At 44.8% G+C, this 17,231-nt stretch overlaps 1 protein-coding gene across 1 annotated transcript in view; it reads right to left on the bottom strand.

The window, feature by feature from the left end:
- USP40 (ubiquitin specific peptidase 40) overlaps positions 1-11,753 on the bottom strand; it is an 81,772-nt gene extending 70,019 nt beyond the window's left edge. Inside the window, exons 1-2 of the mRNA XM_040357571.1 lie at positions 11,654-11,753; positions 2,566-2,791 (exon numbers count right to left, since the gene is read on the bottom strand). Of these exons, the coding sequence (XP_040213505.1) occupies positions 2,566-2,770 (205 nt within the window). The 5' untranslated portion in view covers positions 2,771-2,791; positions 11,654-11,753. The remainder of the gene's footprint in view (positions 1-2,565; positions 2,792-11,653) is intronic.
- Positions 11,754-17,231: the final 5,478 nt, after the last annotated feature.

Genomic DNA, 17,231 nt, shown 5'->3' with positions numbered 1-17,231 from the left:
CTAGCAGCCTCAGTTTTTCTCTGCCTAACGTCAGGAGAGGACAGGCCCTCTAGAGTCCTGTACTCTGGAGATTTTTTTGCGATTTTTTTTTTTTTTTCTCGCTTTTTATTGTTTTGTTCCTGCATTTTTGGATCCTTCTATCAACTGCCGACTGGGTGACAGGCTGGGTCTTGACTCTTGTAGTCCCCTCCATTTTCGGCCATCGAGCGTGTGCTCAGCTTTGGGTTGTCCACGACAGGCCCCAGTGCTCCAGGGGCGGCCGGGGAACTTCATGTTCCAGGGCACACATATGACCGGTCTCTATGACTTTGTCACAGTGTGTCTGGCCGACAGCCATGCCGTTAGTGGACGTTGATTCTGTCTGGGACAAAAACATCATTTTTGCTTGGACATGATTGGAAGATGGAACATTAAAAATGATTTTTCAATGCAATGGCCGGTCTCTGAGTCTAACAAGAATGCTTAAGAGATAGCCAGGGTCAGGATTCACAGGAAAAAATGTTATTGCATTTATTTTCAGCTGAATGTATCTTTGGATCTGTTGATATACTAATTGAAACATCTTCTTCTGCATTTTAAATTGTGTCAAGGTTTGGTGAGCTTAAGATTTACTTTTAAGCAAAATTTATAGCGTTTACAAAATAGGGGATAGTTTTATTGCATTTTTATTAATTATTTTTTTTTTACTACTAATGGCGGCGATCAGCAATTTTTTTTGTGACTGCGACATTATGGCGGACACTTCGGACAATTTTGACACATTTTTGGGACCATTGTCATTTTCACAGCAAAAAATGCATTTAAATTGCATACTTTATTGTGAAAATGACAGTTGCAGTTTGGGAGTTAACCACAAGGGGGCGCTGAACATGTTAGGCTTCACCTAATGTGTGTTTACAACAGTAGGGGGGTGTGGCTGTAGGTCTGACGTCATCGATTGTGTCTCCCCTATAAAGGGGATGACACGATCGATGCGCCGCCACAGTGAAGCACGGGGAAGCCGTGTTTACATACGGCTCTCCCCGTTCTTCAGCTCCGGGGAGCGATCGCGACGGAGCGGCTATAAACGCATGTAGCGGGGGGGGGGTCCTGATCGGACCCCCGACCCGCGGAAAGGCAAGGACGTACCTGTACGCCCATTTGCCTGTACGTGCCATTCTGTGGACGTACATATACATGCGGCGGTCGGGAAGTGGTTAAACACTTCTAAACGCAAACGCGGCAAACCAGGCGTTTTAAACGTGGGTTACTATCTGCCAAGTTAAATCGTAAAGCAGTTGTAAAAACGTCCTGTGTACATGAAGCCTAACCCGACTGTTTCCTTTAATCATAGCAATCAGTGTGTTGTGTGATTACTCTTTTTATGGACAGAACAGCACAGATCTAGCCATAATTTTACAGAACAAGTATTACCAACTGGCCTACAGCAGTTTCAGGCTTCTTAGCTCTTACTAGTGTAGGATGTGGTTTTATGGTGTCTGGCTTGTGAGTCCAGAGGAACTGTGCAGCCATTAAGGTCAAGGTTAGATGGTACAAAATAACCTTTAGGTACCTTTCACACTGGGGCAGGAGGTGCGGTGGCGGTATAGTGCCGCTATTTTTAGCGCCGATATACCTTCGGAATTGCGGTGGTATTCGGCTTCTAGCGGTGCAGTTATAACCTCCGCTAGCGGCCGGAGAAGGGTTAATACCGCCGGCAATGCGCCTCTGCAGAGGCGCATTGCCGGCGGTATAGATGCTGTGTCCCATTGTTTTCAATGGGAAGGAGCGGTAAACACACCTCTCCTATCACCACTCCAAAGATGCTACTGGCAGGACTTTTGGAGCGGTCCTGCCCGCGCATTGCCTCAGTGTGAAAGCACTCAGGCTTTCACATCGAGACTGCAGGGCAGGATTTTTTCAGGCGGTATTTAGGCAATATTTTTAGCTCTAAACCACCTGAAAAAAACTCCTCACTGTGAAAGGGGTCTTACTTTTCAAACAGCCAGGCCAACAAAAGTGGTACTTTAGTTCTACATAGGGACTGACAAGCTGAGTCAACAGGAATGGAAAACACATAATTTTCTTTGGAAATACAGACGAGTGAGTGTGTGTGTGTGTGTGTGTGTGTGTGTGTGTGTTCCAGACATCAAATATAACATTTTTTAGGGTTAGTTCACACTACACGAGTTCCAGTGCTTTTTTAATTCTAAAATGTATTGAAAGTAGGTTACATAGTTTTCTATGGCGTAGTTCACACCAGGGCTTGCATTTTCAGTGCAAGCGTAAAAAAAAAAAAAAAAAAAAAAGTAGAACATACTACATCTTTCCTGCACAGAGCTATACTGAAATGCTGTAAAACACCTCAAAAACACACTGGGCCACAGTACAGAGAAAGAAAACAGGAGGGGGGAAAATAAAAGCATCTATAACGCATTCGGAAATACATAAAAAACATATATATGCAGTAGCTTACCCGGGACAAATTCTGGAGGACGTTTTTGTGGTGTGAACTATCCCTTACAGCCAGAAGTAAAAAGAAACAGTAAGTCAGAAAGCTTTTAAGAAAGAACATGCCAACCTTACCTCTAAATTCTGGGGTAAAAAGCAGAGTCTGTAGCAGAGAGTTTAGGTAGCATGTACCTCCCTGGTTCCTAAGGCCACTTAGTTTGGTCTCTCCACACGGTTCCAGTACTTCGGAATCTTTGGGTTTTGCCTTTTTGCCATTACTAGTTGTGCTGTTTGATAGGAATGAGAAATCTTCCTCTTCTTCAAACAAGTCCCCAAACATTTCTAGTCAAAAAGTGCAAATCTGAAAGTCATGAGAAACAAAATGAGTTGAACTTGGAGAGAAGTACTAAGGCAGGGGTCTCCAAACTTTTTACTTCGAGGGCCACATTCTATATTTTACACATATTCGCGGGCCGGAAACATAATTTATAAATAAATCCACAGAAGAAGAATAGAATAGAATTTGACTTACTGCTGACAGCAGGATTGGATGGTGCTCCTATATTCTTTGCTGGCACCTAAACGCTGGAGCATCATGCAGCGGGGCTAAACTTCCAGCGTGCATGAGGCTTTACATCCGTGTCACCATCATCTGTGTCCCCATCAGTCTTCCCATTCATCTGTGTCCCCATTTATCTGTGTCCCCATCATCTGTGTCCCCATCAGTCTCCCCATCCATCAGTCTCCCCATCCATCAGTCTCCCCATCCATCAGTCTCCCCATCCATCTGTGTCCCCATCCATCTGTGTCCCCATCCACCTGTGTCCCCATCAGTCTCCCCATTCATCTGTGTCCCCATCAGTGTCCCCATCCATCTGTGTCCCCATTCATCTGTGTCCCCATCCATCTGTGTCCCCATCCACCTGTGTCCCCATCCACCTGTGTCCCCATCCACCTGTGTCCCCATCATCTGTGTCCCCATCAGTGTCACCATCATCTGTGTCCCCATCTGTGTCCCCATCTGTGTCCCCATCCATCTGTGTCCCCATCCACCTGTGTCCCCATCATCTGTGTCACCATCATCTGTGTCCCCATCAGTCTCCCCATCCATCTGTGTCACCATCATCTGTGTCCCCATCAGTCTCCCCATTCATCTGTGTCCCCATCAGTGTCCCCATTCATCTGTGTCCCCATCAGTGTCCCCATCCACCTGTGTCCCAATCCACCTGTGTCCCCATCATCTGTGTCCCCATCATCTGTGTCCCCATCAGTCTCCCCATCCATCTGTGTCACCATCATCTGTGTCCCCATCAGTCTCCCCATTCATCTGTGTCCCTATCAGTCTCCCCATTCATCTGTGTCCCTATCAGTCTCCCCATCCATCTGTGTCACCATCATCTGTGTCCCCATCAGTCTTCCTATTCATCTGTGTCCCCATTCATCTGTGTCCCCATCAGTCTTCCCATTCATCTGTGTCCCCATTCATCTGTGTCCCCATCAGTCTTCCCATTCATTTGTGTCCCCATTCATCTGTGTCCCCATCAGTCTCCCCATCCATCTGTCTCCCCATCCATCTGTGTCCCCATCAGTCTCCCCATCCATCTGTGTCCCCATCCATCTGTGTCCCCATTCATCTGTGTCCCCATCAGTTTCCCCATCCACCTGCGTCCCCATTCATCTGTGTCCCCATCATCTGTGTCCCCATTCATCTGTGTCCCCATTCATCTGTGACCCCATCATCTGTGTCCCCATTTATCTGTGTCCCCATCCATCTGTGTCCCCATTCATCTGTGTCCCCATTCATCTGTGTCCCCATTCATCTGTGTCCCCATCCATCTGTGTCCCCATCAGTCTTCCCATTCATCTGTGTCCCCATTCATCTGTGTCCCCATCAGTCTCCGCATTCATCTGTGTCCCCATCAGTCTCCCCATTCATCTGTGTCCCCATCAGTCTCCCCATTCATCTGTGTCCCCATTCTTCTGTGTCCCCATCACTCATTAGGCTATCCCCACAAATTGGTGTCCCCATTAGAGCCCCCCCCATCATTTATCCGAGTCTCCCTGCACATTTGTGTCCCCATCACAGCCCACCCCCGCCTGCATATTTGTGTCACCATTAGAGCCATCAGCCCCCCTCCTCACATGTTTGTGTCCCCATAAGAGCCACCAGCACCCCCACATTTGTGTCCCCATCAAACCCCACAGATATTTGTGTCCCCATCAAAATCATCAGCCCCCCACATTTGTGTCCCCATCAGACCCCACAGATATTCATCACCCCCCCCCCCCCCCCCATATATATATATTTATGTCCCATCAGTCATCAGCCCCCCCCCCCACATTTATGTCCCCATCAGTCATCAGCCCCCCCCCCCCACATGTATGTCCCCATCAGAGTCATAAGCGCCCCAAAATGTGTGTCCCTATCAGTCTACAACCCCCCCTCCACGTGTGTCCCCAGCAGAGTCATCAGCCCCCCAAAATTTGTGTCCAAATCGGTCTGAAGACCCCCTCCACGTGTGTCCCCATCAGAGTCATCAGCCCCCAGATGTTTGTGCCCCATCAGCGCCATTCAACCCACCCCCACTCAAGTGTATCAGCCCCCCTCCTTGCATGTGTCCAGCGCGTCTCCACTCTCCGTCACTGGCTGTGCAGACCTGCTGCATCTCCCGACTCCCGCCCCGCTGGTATTGCACACTCGTTACTGGTTAACAGCGAGGCGGGAGGCGGGAGCAGGGAGGCGGCAACGGGTCTGCCCTAAACACCTTATTGGCTGCTGGGATGCCGTGGTCCCAGCAGCCAACACACACAGTGAGATGCCGGGAGGGATTGCGGGACCTGCGCTGCATATTGCCTGGGGCGAATATGCAGCACAGATTCCACAACTAACAGGTGGACTAAGGAGTCACGCTGCGGGCCGGAAGAAATGGCCTGGCGGGCCGGATGTGGCCCGCTGGCCGTAGTTTGGAGACCCCTGTACTAAGGCTTACTACGGCTACCTCAAGCTCTGTCTTTAGCCAACATTGGTTTCACACCAACAAAAAATTAGGATCCTTTATACATAGGTCACATCAATGCCAACTCTTGAAATACATACTTGGATGCATATTTATTAGTTACATTATCATACTGGCACAATCGGAAACACGTTCAGAGACAAAATCAAAAGCTAATACAATCAAACAAGCTTGCAAAATGCAAAATCAGAACCAAATACTGCCCCTGGTCACAGTCTACGATGCGATATTCTGGTCACAGTTACAATTATTTCTCCAATGTGCCTAAACTCTGTCTGACCACGTGTGGCTTTTAAAAAATCAGCTTCACCCATCAAGAGTAAAATGTTAAAATACACCAAGATGCAAAAATTTATTGTGTTCCTCATTCCAGTTTAAAGGCCCAGTCCAACATTTGTTTTCTTTGAATAATGTATTTTTGTATTGCCATCTCCACTGAGAAAATTCCTCTGTGTGCCTCAGGGACACCCAGGCAAGAAATGAGGACAGAGGTCACCAGGACAGGAAGGAAGGCACACCAATAAAAAGCTGTTTGAGCTTCTAACCCCCCCCCTTCTTTTTTTTTTAATAAAGTGGTTCAACCCCTCTTCCTAAGACAGGAAGTGACATCTTCCAGAGACAGGAAGTGACATCTTCCAGAGACAGGAAGTGACATCTTCCAGAGACAGGAAGTGACATCTTCCCAATGAAAACAGACAGCACTAAAAGAGGAGAGAAGTCTGACTAGATTTGAAGTGGAAACAGCAACTGCCACCTTCTCTGACTGAGGTTCAGAAACGTATTCATGATACTCAACAGCTGGACAATTACATATTTAAATTTACCAACATTTGGCACTCGCTGTAAAAATATTTTAAAAAGTAAGTTATAAATAGCAAATAAGGAGGAGAAGTAGTGAAGTTCTATCCATTCCTTGTATGATAAACAAAATTTAAAAGATTTGGCTGGTGTTGGGCTTTAAAGCGGAGCTTCAGTAATTTTTTTTCAACTTTCCATCTATTAAATCTTCTGCTCTTTCGTTTTAACTTTGGATAACAATTTTTTTTTCTGCCAGTAAATACCTGATACAGCCCACTTCTTGTTACTTGTCTGGTAAAAAGCATAGCCTTATGAATCATGCACAGCTCTCTCTCTTTCGCTCTTGTGAGAGTTGGCCAGGAAGGGAGGGGGTAAGTCATAAGAGGGCCAATGAGAGCTGCAGAGCTGGAGGTGTGTCTCTGTGTAAATCCAGGAAGTGAGCAGGCAGCAGCTTCAGCTTTCCACAGTTAAAATGGATCCAGCCAGACCCAGTGGAGGGAGATTACTGCTGCATATTTGGCAAGTACAGAATCACATTATATATAAAATAATATGCAAAGTGGTTGGAGGGAAGCTTCAGAATGTCAAAGATGTTTTTATTACAAATTATGTGAGCAGACTGCAGTTCCTCTTTAAGTAGCTAGTGAGCGCTCTCCTACTTTCTGTCTGACTGCATAGCTTGATATAATGGCCAAATAAGCACTAACCGCAGATAATACGTAAAATATCAAAAGCCAAAACATTTTTTTTTTTTTTTGCTTTGAAAGCAGTGAGGAAAGGTTTTTACTTCAGGTGGGGAAATTCGGCCCATTAGTCCTGGTGACTAGTGATGAGTTTGGGCATCCTCAGACTAGGATCTGAAAAAGTGGACAAGCCCATCAGGAGGTTGTCACCTGTACAGGCCAATCATCTGAGACCAGGGCACTCCCTACCCCCTAGCTACACATATACAAGGGGTGCGTATCAATGTGACTATGAGGCGGGGAATGCTCGGACTGTCGATGATTGGCCTGTACAGAGGACACCTTCCCGTCTGGCTTGCAATATTTTGGATCCTGGTACAAACATGCCAGAGTTCATCACTGCTGGTGACCATATTTACTGGGACTAAAAGTGAGGTAAAATCCAAAATGTTTAAAGTGGAGTTCCACCCATAAATATAACATTACATCAGTAGTTTTAAAAAAATGTCATTAGTCCTTTACGAAATTTTTTTTTTTTTTTTTTAGATGCCTTCAAAGTGTTGTTGCTAGGCAGAATAGTTAATCTTCCCACTTCCTGCACCTAGGTGCTTAATGCTTCCTAACCTACACCGCACAGACTCCTGGGAATGTAGTGGGTGTAACTTTCAAGGAGTCTGTTCACTCCCCAGTCTCAAAGAATCATGTGACTTGGACAGCACAGGTGCTGAAACCTGATCTGACACTGCTTGTGCAGCACTGAGCATGTGCGAGATTTGCAAGGCTGAAATCCAGGAAGTCATACAGTCTGGCTTCATGATGCCCACACTTAAGATGGCCCCAGTCAATTTCTATTTTATAAAGTGTCTAAATGCTGTAACAACCTAACAAAACGGACCTTAGTTTACAGACTAACTTTACTAGTATACATTAAGCTTGTGTATTACAGGGGTATTTATATTTAAAAAGTGAAATTGTGGCCGGAACTCCGCTTTAAATTGCCACCAAGACAGGAATAGAGGATACAAAAACCAGAAAGCGGTGCCATGTCTGTGGGCTGAAGCATATTGTGTTAGCCAGCCCATTCAAGATAAATAGGTTGCTACACACCTCAATGCACAAAAAAGGGAAAGGAGGAGAGGAATTCCTGCTATCCGGCTACATTTTTTCACTGCAGTGCAACACATATTAGCAGGGCCAGTGCTACCACTAGGCAAACTAGGCAGCCGCCTACGGCGCAGTACTGCCTAGGGCGCCTGGCCACTGGTGTTTCTACTCTCTTCTCTCTGCAGCAAGCAACCAAGTCTCAGCATCAGCAGACAGCCGCCGCTCCATTCGCACAAAGTGTCATTCACTGGTAGGCTGCATTTGATGGGCGCTTGATTAACCACTTAAGGACCCCCTTCATGTCCGATATACATTGGCAGAATCCACGTACCTGTACGTGGCCCTTTTAGCCCAGCCGTGGGGTCTCGCGCGCGACCCGGTTCGAAGCTCCGCGTCCGCGGGACCCGATCGCCGCCGGTGTCCCGCGATCGGTCCTCCGGAGCTGAAGAACGAGGAGAGGTGTGTGTGTAAACTCCTTCCCTGTTCTTCACAGTGGCAGTGTCATTGATCGTGTGTTCCCTGATATAGGGAAACACGATCAATGACGTCACACGTCCAGCCCCACCCCCCTACAGTTAGAAACACATGGTCACATTTAACCCCTTCAGCGCCCGCTAGTGGTTAACTCCCAAACTGCAATTGTCATTTTCACAGTAAACAATGCATTTTTATAGAACTTTTTGCTGTGAAAATGACAATGGTCCCAAAAATGTGTCAAAATTGTCCGATGTGTCCGCCATAATGTCGCGGTCACGAAAAAAAAAAAAAAAAAAAAAAAAAAGGCTGATCGCCACCATTAGTAGTAAAATTTTTATTTTTTTATAAAATTGCAATAAAACTATCCCCTATTTTGTAAACGCTATAAATTTTGCGCAAACCGATCGATAAACGCTTATTGCGATTTTTTTTACCAAAAATAGGTAGAAGACTAAGTATCGCCCTAAAATGAGAAAAAAAAGGTTTTTTTATATGTTTTTGGGGGATATTTATTATAGCAAAAAGTAAAAAATATTGTTTTTTTTTCAAAATTGTCGCTCTATTTTTGTTTATAGCGCAAAAAATAAAAACCGCAGAGGTGATCAAATACCGCCAAAAGAAAGCTCTATTTGTGAAAAAAAAAGACGCCAATTTTGTTTGGGAGCCACGTCGCAGGACCGCGCAATTGTCAGTTAAAACGACGCAGTGCCGAATCGCAAAAACTGCCCAGGTCCTTTACTGCATAAAGGTCCAGGTCTTAAGTGGTTAAAAAGGTGAGATTTACATCGGCATGCCAAAGGGGGTGGAATCAGAGGTAGAGCCGGGAGGGCGCCAAAATGAGGTTTCGCCTAGGGTGTTAAAAATCCTTGCACCAGCCCTGCATATTCAGAAACAATTATCAATTCTGTCACACAGTAAAGGATTGCTTAAAGCTGAAATCCAGTCTGTGGTGCCCTTTTTTGTTTGTGTGAACACCTGGGATTTTGGGGTGTGCCCCCCTGAAGGAGGAGGGGTACCCCAGGGGGTTATCCTATGGATTTGGATTCTGGTGCAGATGTGGAGGGTATCGTGGATGGTGCTCAATTGTTTTTCTACATTCAGCCTCATGCAAAGCCAGCCTCTGATATAAGATGCTTTGGGCAGGCAGTTTACAGCTTTGGTCAAAAGCCTCTGGGTGCTCATTTGTCTATCCCACAGTAGGATTGCTTTGACTGGCCTTAGGTTAGGAATTCCCTCAGTACATCCAGATCAAAGATAAAAAGCTGGCAAACAATGGTCGTTTAGGTAGCCAGAACAGCTATACATAGTTCCTTATTAACCAACAAGGGTAGAAGGTGCCAGTGTACAATTGCTTTGCAGTTCCTAAAGCCCACTATACTGGGCTGGAGCCACTGAAAGTAACTGCTGCTTATTCCACCAGCAGCATATGAACATCGTGAGCAGCAGAGACCTCAACCAATACGATAGGCAGGACAGCCAAACAGGTACTTTTATGGAGCATTCCTTCAGCACTACTGATGGGCTCAGCTGTTTTCACTACAACTGACTATCATAAATTTTCCTTTCCTGGCGCCAATCCATGGCAGCATACTAAACCCACCCAGTTGGTTCCAAGCATTGTACAGGGAACGGGCTGTTGTGTGAGCAAGAATACTTTACAGCTATGCACTGGTCCTGTGGGCAGAAGTAGGCGAGGGTACTACCACCGGTATGTTGCCATGGATTGGTGCCAGGAAAGGAAAATTATATATTTGATACAATATTCTGTTTTATTTTATTTTTCTTAGTGATCACATGACTTCTGTTCTTAGCTGCATATCGGGCTTAGAGAGCTGGGGGTGGAAAAACAGCAGGACACCAATCTTCCTAGTGAAGAGCTGTGCAGGGGGGCATGTCAGCACAAGTCTCTGATGGAGGCTCTTTACCACGCGATCAGCTGCGTCCAATCACAGTTGTTCATAGTGTAAACAGGAAAACCCGTGTATCGGCTTTTCCTCTATCATGTCTGACAGGCGCGAGTAGAGGAGAGCTGATCAGCTGCTCTCCTGACAGGGAGGGGGGTCTACGCTGATTATCAGTGCAGCCCCCCCTGAAGATGCCCAACCAGTAGGGATGAGCTCCGGCGTGTTCGTACAGTGCACGTGCAGAGCCCGCAACGGCGCTGCGCTAACCACAGGCAGGGAGGCATTTCCCAATCTCTGCAGCCGAGCATCGGGAACATGTCTCCTTGCCTGTGATTATCGCAGCACCGTGCAGACTTCCTGGTGGGCTCTGCACGTGCACTGTGCGAACATGGCGGAGCTCATCACTATCAACCAGGACCACCAGGAATGCCCACCAGGGATGCCAATCAGTGCCCATAAATGATGTCATTGCCACCTTTAAGTGCCTATCAGTGCCCATTAGTGCTGCATATTAGTGCCATCTTATCAGTACAGCCTCATCAATGCCCATCAGTGAAGGAGAAAACATACTTATTTACAAAATTTTATAACAGAAACAAATAATTTATACATTTTTACATTTTAGTCTTTTTTTTGTTTATAGCACAGAAAACACAGGAGGTGATCACCTACCACCAAAAGAAAGCTATATTTGTGGGAACAAAAAGGATAAAAATGTTGTTCGATTACAGTGTAGCATGACCGTGCAATTGTCATTTAAAAAGAAAAAGCGCTGAAAGCTAAAAATGTGCCTGGGCAGGAAGGGAGGGGGAGAGGGCCTGGTATTTAAGAGGTTAAAAAGACCAAACGACAGGTGCAATTGGTAGGAAGCCAACTGATCGCTGTTATCATCAGGGTGAGAATGATTTTGTGGGAATTTCATAGCCAATAGGAATAGCAATCAATACACATAGTGCTACAACAAAGACACAGGGAGGCCTTCTCTTTATTTGCTAGGAACATTCTGTAATCTAACTCATGCCATCAGTAAATAGAGGTAGACAGGGAGGAAGCACACACAGGGTTAAACAATGGGAAGCACGGGTCATCCCCTCAATCGAGGAATCACTGTTGTCACACAACGACCAGCTATGGCTCCAAAGACACACACACACTTCATTCCACACACAGCAGCCACAAGCCCGCCTCTGGGAGCAGAGCTGAACATTTCCCACACACAGCTTACACGACCACCCTTTACCTGTCACCAGAAGGCTTTCTAACCAGGGGAAGTGCTACATGGAAGCCGCCATGTTTATTGTGTACTCTGCCTAGGTGTGAGGAATGCTGGGGTGTGTAGTTTCAGCAAATACAAATCAACGACACGAAGAGTCTAGTGAACTACAAATACCGGCATGCTCTGCTGCACTCCGGGAAGGAAGCAGAGCGCTTTCATTCGGAATGATACAGCTTTATTTAAAGTCCTATCAGGGCACACACAATCTGTTCACACCATAGACACAGGTTTACGATAGGGGCGTGGCATTGTGCATCCCAACTTGTTCATTTATGCTGTGTGCGGGGCCGTGGTCTGTGAGTGGATAGGCAGTCAGCCTAGTCAGGATATACATACAATGTTTGAAGCTGTAGTGTAATGTGGGGGAATGTATGTGGCTAAGAAAGTTAGGTGATTTATAAAGTGACACATAAGAACTATCAAGTTATGCTCTTTAACCACTTCAGCCCCGGAAGATTTGGCTGCTTAATGACCAAGCCATTTTCTGCGATTCGGCACTGTGTCTCTTTAACTGACAAACAAAATTGGCGTCCTTTTTCCCCCACAAATAGAGCTTTTTTTTGGTGGTATTTGATCACCTCTGTGGCTTTTATTTTTTGTGCTATAAACAAAAGAAGAGCGACAATTTTGAAAAAAACACTATGGGGGTTATTTACGAAAGGAAAATCCACTTTGCACTACAAGTGCAAACTACTACTACTACTACTTGAAATTGCACTAAAACTGCATTTGGAAGTGCAGTCACTGTAAATCTGAGGGTTAGATCTGAAATGAGGGGAAGCTCTGCTGATTAGATCATCCAATCATGTGCAAGCTAAAATGCTGTTTTTTATTTTCCTTGCATGTCCCCCTCGGATCTACAGCAACCGCACTTCCAGGTGCACTTTCAGTGCAATTTCAAGTAGACTTTGCACTTGTAGTGCAAAGTGGATTTGCCTTTCGTGATTTAACCCCCTATATCTTTTCTTAATTTTTTTCCTCAGTTTCGGACGATATGTTTTCTGCTCCATATTTTTGGTAAAAAAAAACCTGCAATAATCGTATTGATTGATTTGCGCAAAATTTATAGTGTTTACAAAATAGGGGATAGATTTATGTCATTTTTATTATTATAATTTCTTTACTAGTAACGGCAGCGATCTGCGATTTTTATCGGGACTGCGGACACATCAGACACTTTTGACACATTTTTGGGACCAGTGACAATTATACAGTGATTAGTGCTATAAAAATGCACTGATTACTGTATAAATGTCACTGTCAGGGAAGGGGTTAACACTAGGGGGTGATCAAGGGGGTTAACTGTGTTCCCTCATTGTGTTCTAACTGTGGGGGGGGGGGTGGGACTTACTAGGAGGAGAGGTACATTGTATGAACACACGATCCGTCTCCTCTCCCCTGAGAGAACCAGAATCTGTGTGTTTACACACACAGATCACGGTTCTCGCGCTGTCACAAGCGATTGAGGGTGCCCGCCAGGCACTCACATCGGCGAGCCGCGCGCATGCCTCTGGTGGTGCTCGCACGGCCCCCTAATGGCCAAAAGGCAAAGCGACGTAAGGTAACCTCGTTTTGCCCAGGAGAGCCAATCTGCCGCAGTAAAAATGCAGCGGCTGGTCCGTAACCGGTTAATACTTAAAAAAAGCAGAGCCATAACTTTAGTGCCACATTAATCATTATGCTATAGCCCTGTATTGTAAACTTTAAATGTATGGGGATATTTAGTGGTTAGCTACGTGACGATTGCTCTAGTCCCTCCATGCTTTATGATATGGTTTTGTATGTCAAGTACGCTAATCTATATGGGATTTAAGCCACATGGTTGCATGCTTTACATATATCAAGATATGCCTCTGTGCTAACATTTTGCCAACACTACCGCTATATTCTTTCCTTACATATATAGGGGCAGATCCACGTACCTCCGCGCCGGGCGCAGCGTATCTAAGATACACTACGCCGCCGTAACTTTTTTCTTTTTTTGTTGAATCCTCAAATAATTCGCACCGGAAGTTACGGCGGCGTAGTGTATCTTTGGCGGGGTAATGGCGCGCCATTCAAATCTCTGTGATGGGGGCGTGTTTTATGTTAATACGTCGTGACCCGACGTAAACAACGTTTTTTTTTAACTGCGCATGGGGGTATCCGTGGGGGTATCCCAGTGCGCATGCTCGAAATTAACCCGGAACAAGCCAATGCTCACGACGGTGACGTCATTCTACGCAAATCCCTATTCGCGAACGACTTACGCAAACGACGTAAAAAATTCAAAATTGTACGCGGGAACGACGGCCATACTTAACATTGAGTACGCCACCATATATCAGCTTTAACTATACGCCGGAAAAAGCCGAACGCAAACGACGTAAACAAAATGCGCCGGCCGGACGTACGTTCGTGGATCGCCGTAACTAGCTAATTTGCATATTCGACGCGGAATTCGATGGAAACGCCACCTAGCGGCCGCCGAAAAATTGCAGCTTAGATCCGACGGCGTACTAAGACGTATGCCTGTCGGATCTAGCCGAGATGCCGTCGGATCTTGTTTTGAAGATACAAAACAAAGATACGACACGCAAAATTTGAAATTACGCGGCGTATCAAGAGATACGCCGGCGTAATACCTTTGTGGATCTGCCCCATGGTGTTTTGCATCTGAACATATATATTTGGTATTTTTGGACTTCTATCGGCCCAAACCATTGTGCCTTTTATACGGTCCGATGCCTACCAGACCAGGCTGATGACTCTGACATCACCGCTCAATCACTGGATGGTAACTCACCTTTGCTTTCTCTGATGCTGCAGTCGTTTTATTGTCAATACCAAAAAGTTTGGTGAGCACCTATACCAATAGTACAAATATTGCTAATATTGTGAATACATCAATTTGTTATTGATACTAATGTTATCTTTTTTTTGTAACTTGGACAATGATATAGATGCATGTTGAGCTGCCCAGAAGAAGCAGATAAGCAGTCTGCGAAACGCGTCGGCTGTCCGCATATACAAGCATCTGTTCAAGCTTTCTGGATTGAGTATCAAATATGGTCAATTTTGTATATGACCGAATGTTATTACTGAACTAATTTTATATTTTGTAATACATTTATATTTTATTAATACCTTTTTGTGGTTGTGCTTACCTCCAGTGACAGAAAACATATCTGTCAAAATCCCATCATTCTAGTGATGCTCTCTCCTATCCTTTTTCTATTGATCTAACAGGGATGTGGATATGATATTCTGTCCCTACTGTCCCTAGAAGTTGTCCAACAAACCCTATATATATATATATATATATATATATATATATATATATATATATATATATATATATATATATATATATATATATATATATATATAAAATAGTGTGAACTATAATATATATATATATATATATATTATAGTGTGAACCCAGTCTTAGCTAGAGCCTCCTGTAGTAGTACAGCAAGCAGGATCTGTAGCCAGAAGGACCGTAAGCCAAGCAAGTCTTCAATAGGAACGCAGGAGACAAAGGCGAAGGCAGAGTAGAAGTGAGCTGGACGGCTTTAAGTAGGCAGGGCTGATGAGCAGATCATCAACAGGTGAGTCACTGTGGAGAGAAATGAGCTGGCAATTAGGCGACAGCTGAGCTCAAAGAAGGAAAGGCTGAGCACAGCCCTGACAGTGAGGTAATGGGGGATTCAGTGCCCATACTCTATATAAGCCAGCTTGGGAGGAGCCTTGCTGGATTTAGGGCATGCAAGCCAGAAACCCCATAGTGTACAGATGTAGTTATCTAGGGGCCCTTGACAGGGCTGGAGGACAATATGAAATAGGTAAAAAAAGTATATACTCGCGCCAAGATGAGAAACAATAATTAATGATGTACTGTATATAGAACTTGCAGCTGCTGTACACAAAGTGCTAATCACTTGAACATACAGTGGATACATTTCAGCGCTTGCAACATTATAAATAAAGCAAATAACTTATACTTGTGTTGATGTATTTCCAAAATGATACTATTAGACCTCTTTCACACTGAGGCAGTTTTCAGGCATTCCACACCTTAGAACCGTTAGAAAAAGTCCTGCAAGCTGCATCTTTGGGGCGGTTTTTCAATGAATGGGCAACACTTCCGAAGCACTGCAACACAAGAGTTTTTAACCCCCTTTTTGGGGTTAATAGCGCCTCGCTAATGGCTTAAAAGCATTACAAAAGCACTGCTTAAACAGCAGTAAAGTGCCACTAAAACGAGCAGCGCTTTACCGCGAACACAGGGACGGCCCAGTGTGAAAGGGGTCTTAAAGTGCTCTAGTGCTGCAGAAAAAACACTTCAAACACTGTATAAAATTAAAACACTTCAAACAGCGCAAAATTAATATATAAACAACAACATATGAGATTGAGTTATATTATTACAAAAACGTCCCAATATTGGTGCTCCAATCCACTGAAAATTGGAAAGTGCTTCAAACTTGCACTCTGTAACGTAACACACTCCCCTTCAGTGTCCCCACTCACCAGATAAGATGCTTTTCAGTTTAAGGGTCAGGTAAGCTGATATCTGGCTGAAGATGAAGATTTAAACGATGATGCCTTGTGGGAGGGCGAAACGCATTGACATAATTACTGGTGCTGAGTCCAGACAACGTCGCTTCCGGTTTTGGTGGAACGCACTCTGGATTCAGCGTTCCTGGATTGTATCCCTGTATCTAATTACATGCCCATTGTAATTTGGAGTCTTGCAAGTAGGAATTTTTTGTTTGCGCAATAAATACCGATCATACAGAACTTCACTATTAGTTCCCTTTCCTTTTTTCTGCTGAATATTACAACTTTAACCACGCTGGCAGGGATTTCTTGTGGACCTGCTTAAATCATCATTCTCAGACAGTGTCACATCACAGAGTGGAAGTTTGAAGCACTTTGCAGTTTTCAGTGGATTGGAGCACAAGAGCACCTATATTGGGACGTTTTTATAATAATATAATTCAATCGCATTTGTTGTTGTTTATCTATTAATCAAGCGTTGTCATTTTATAGCGGGAATTTTTTTTTTTTTTTGGGGCACTTTTATAGTATAATTTTGGAAATACATCAACACAATTATAATAAGTTATTTGCTTTATTTATAATGTTGCGAGCTCTGTAATTTATCCAATGTACACAGTGAGATAGTTCCGCACCCAGAAGAGCCAGCTGTATTCATCCTGGTAATGTAGACTAGAGTGGGTTGCAAAGGTCTTTCAGGCCAAGACAAATGTTCTCTGATGTGAGTCTATCCCCTTGGAGGACCTGGGAGAAGTGCACTGGAGCTAGATGTTCAGCTGCAGTGATTGTGTCTCTGGAACACAAATCAGGGAGTTGTGGGCTGAACACAGATAGCCTAAGGCAAGCCAGAGAGCTTTGACCCAGTACTAATGATCCTGGGAAGGAGAGAGACCGTAATGGGCAAGATGGCTGAAGGGTGAAATGTTGTATTCTGCTTTCACATTAGACCACTGTGGATCGTCCACTATATGTGAGTACTGTCAAGTGACCCTGCATCTTC

This window comes from Rana temporaria, chromosome 6 (assembly GCF_905171775.1).
Source record: "Rana temporaria chromosome 6, aRanTem1.1, whole genome shotgun sequence".
Classification (NCBI taxonomy): domain Eukaryota; kingdom Metazoa; phylum Chordata; class Amphibia; order Anura; family Ranidae; genus Rana; species Rana temporaria.
This window is presented reverse-complemented; position numbering and strand designations above follow the sequence as displayed.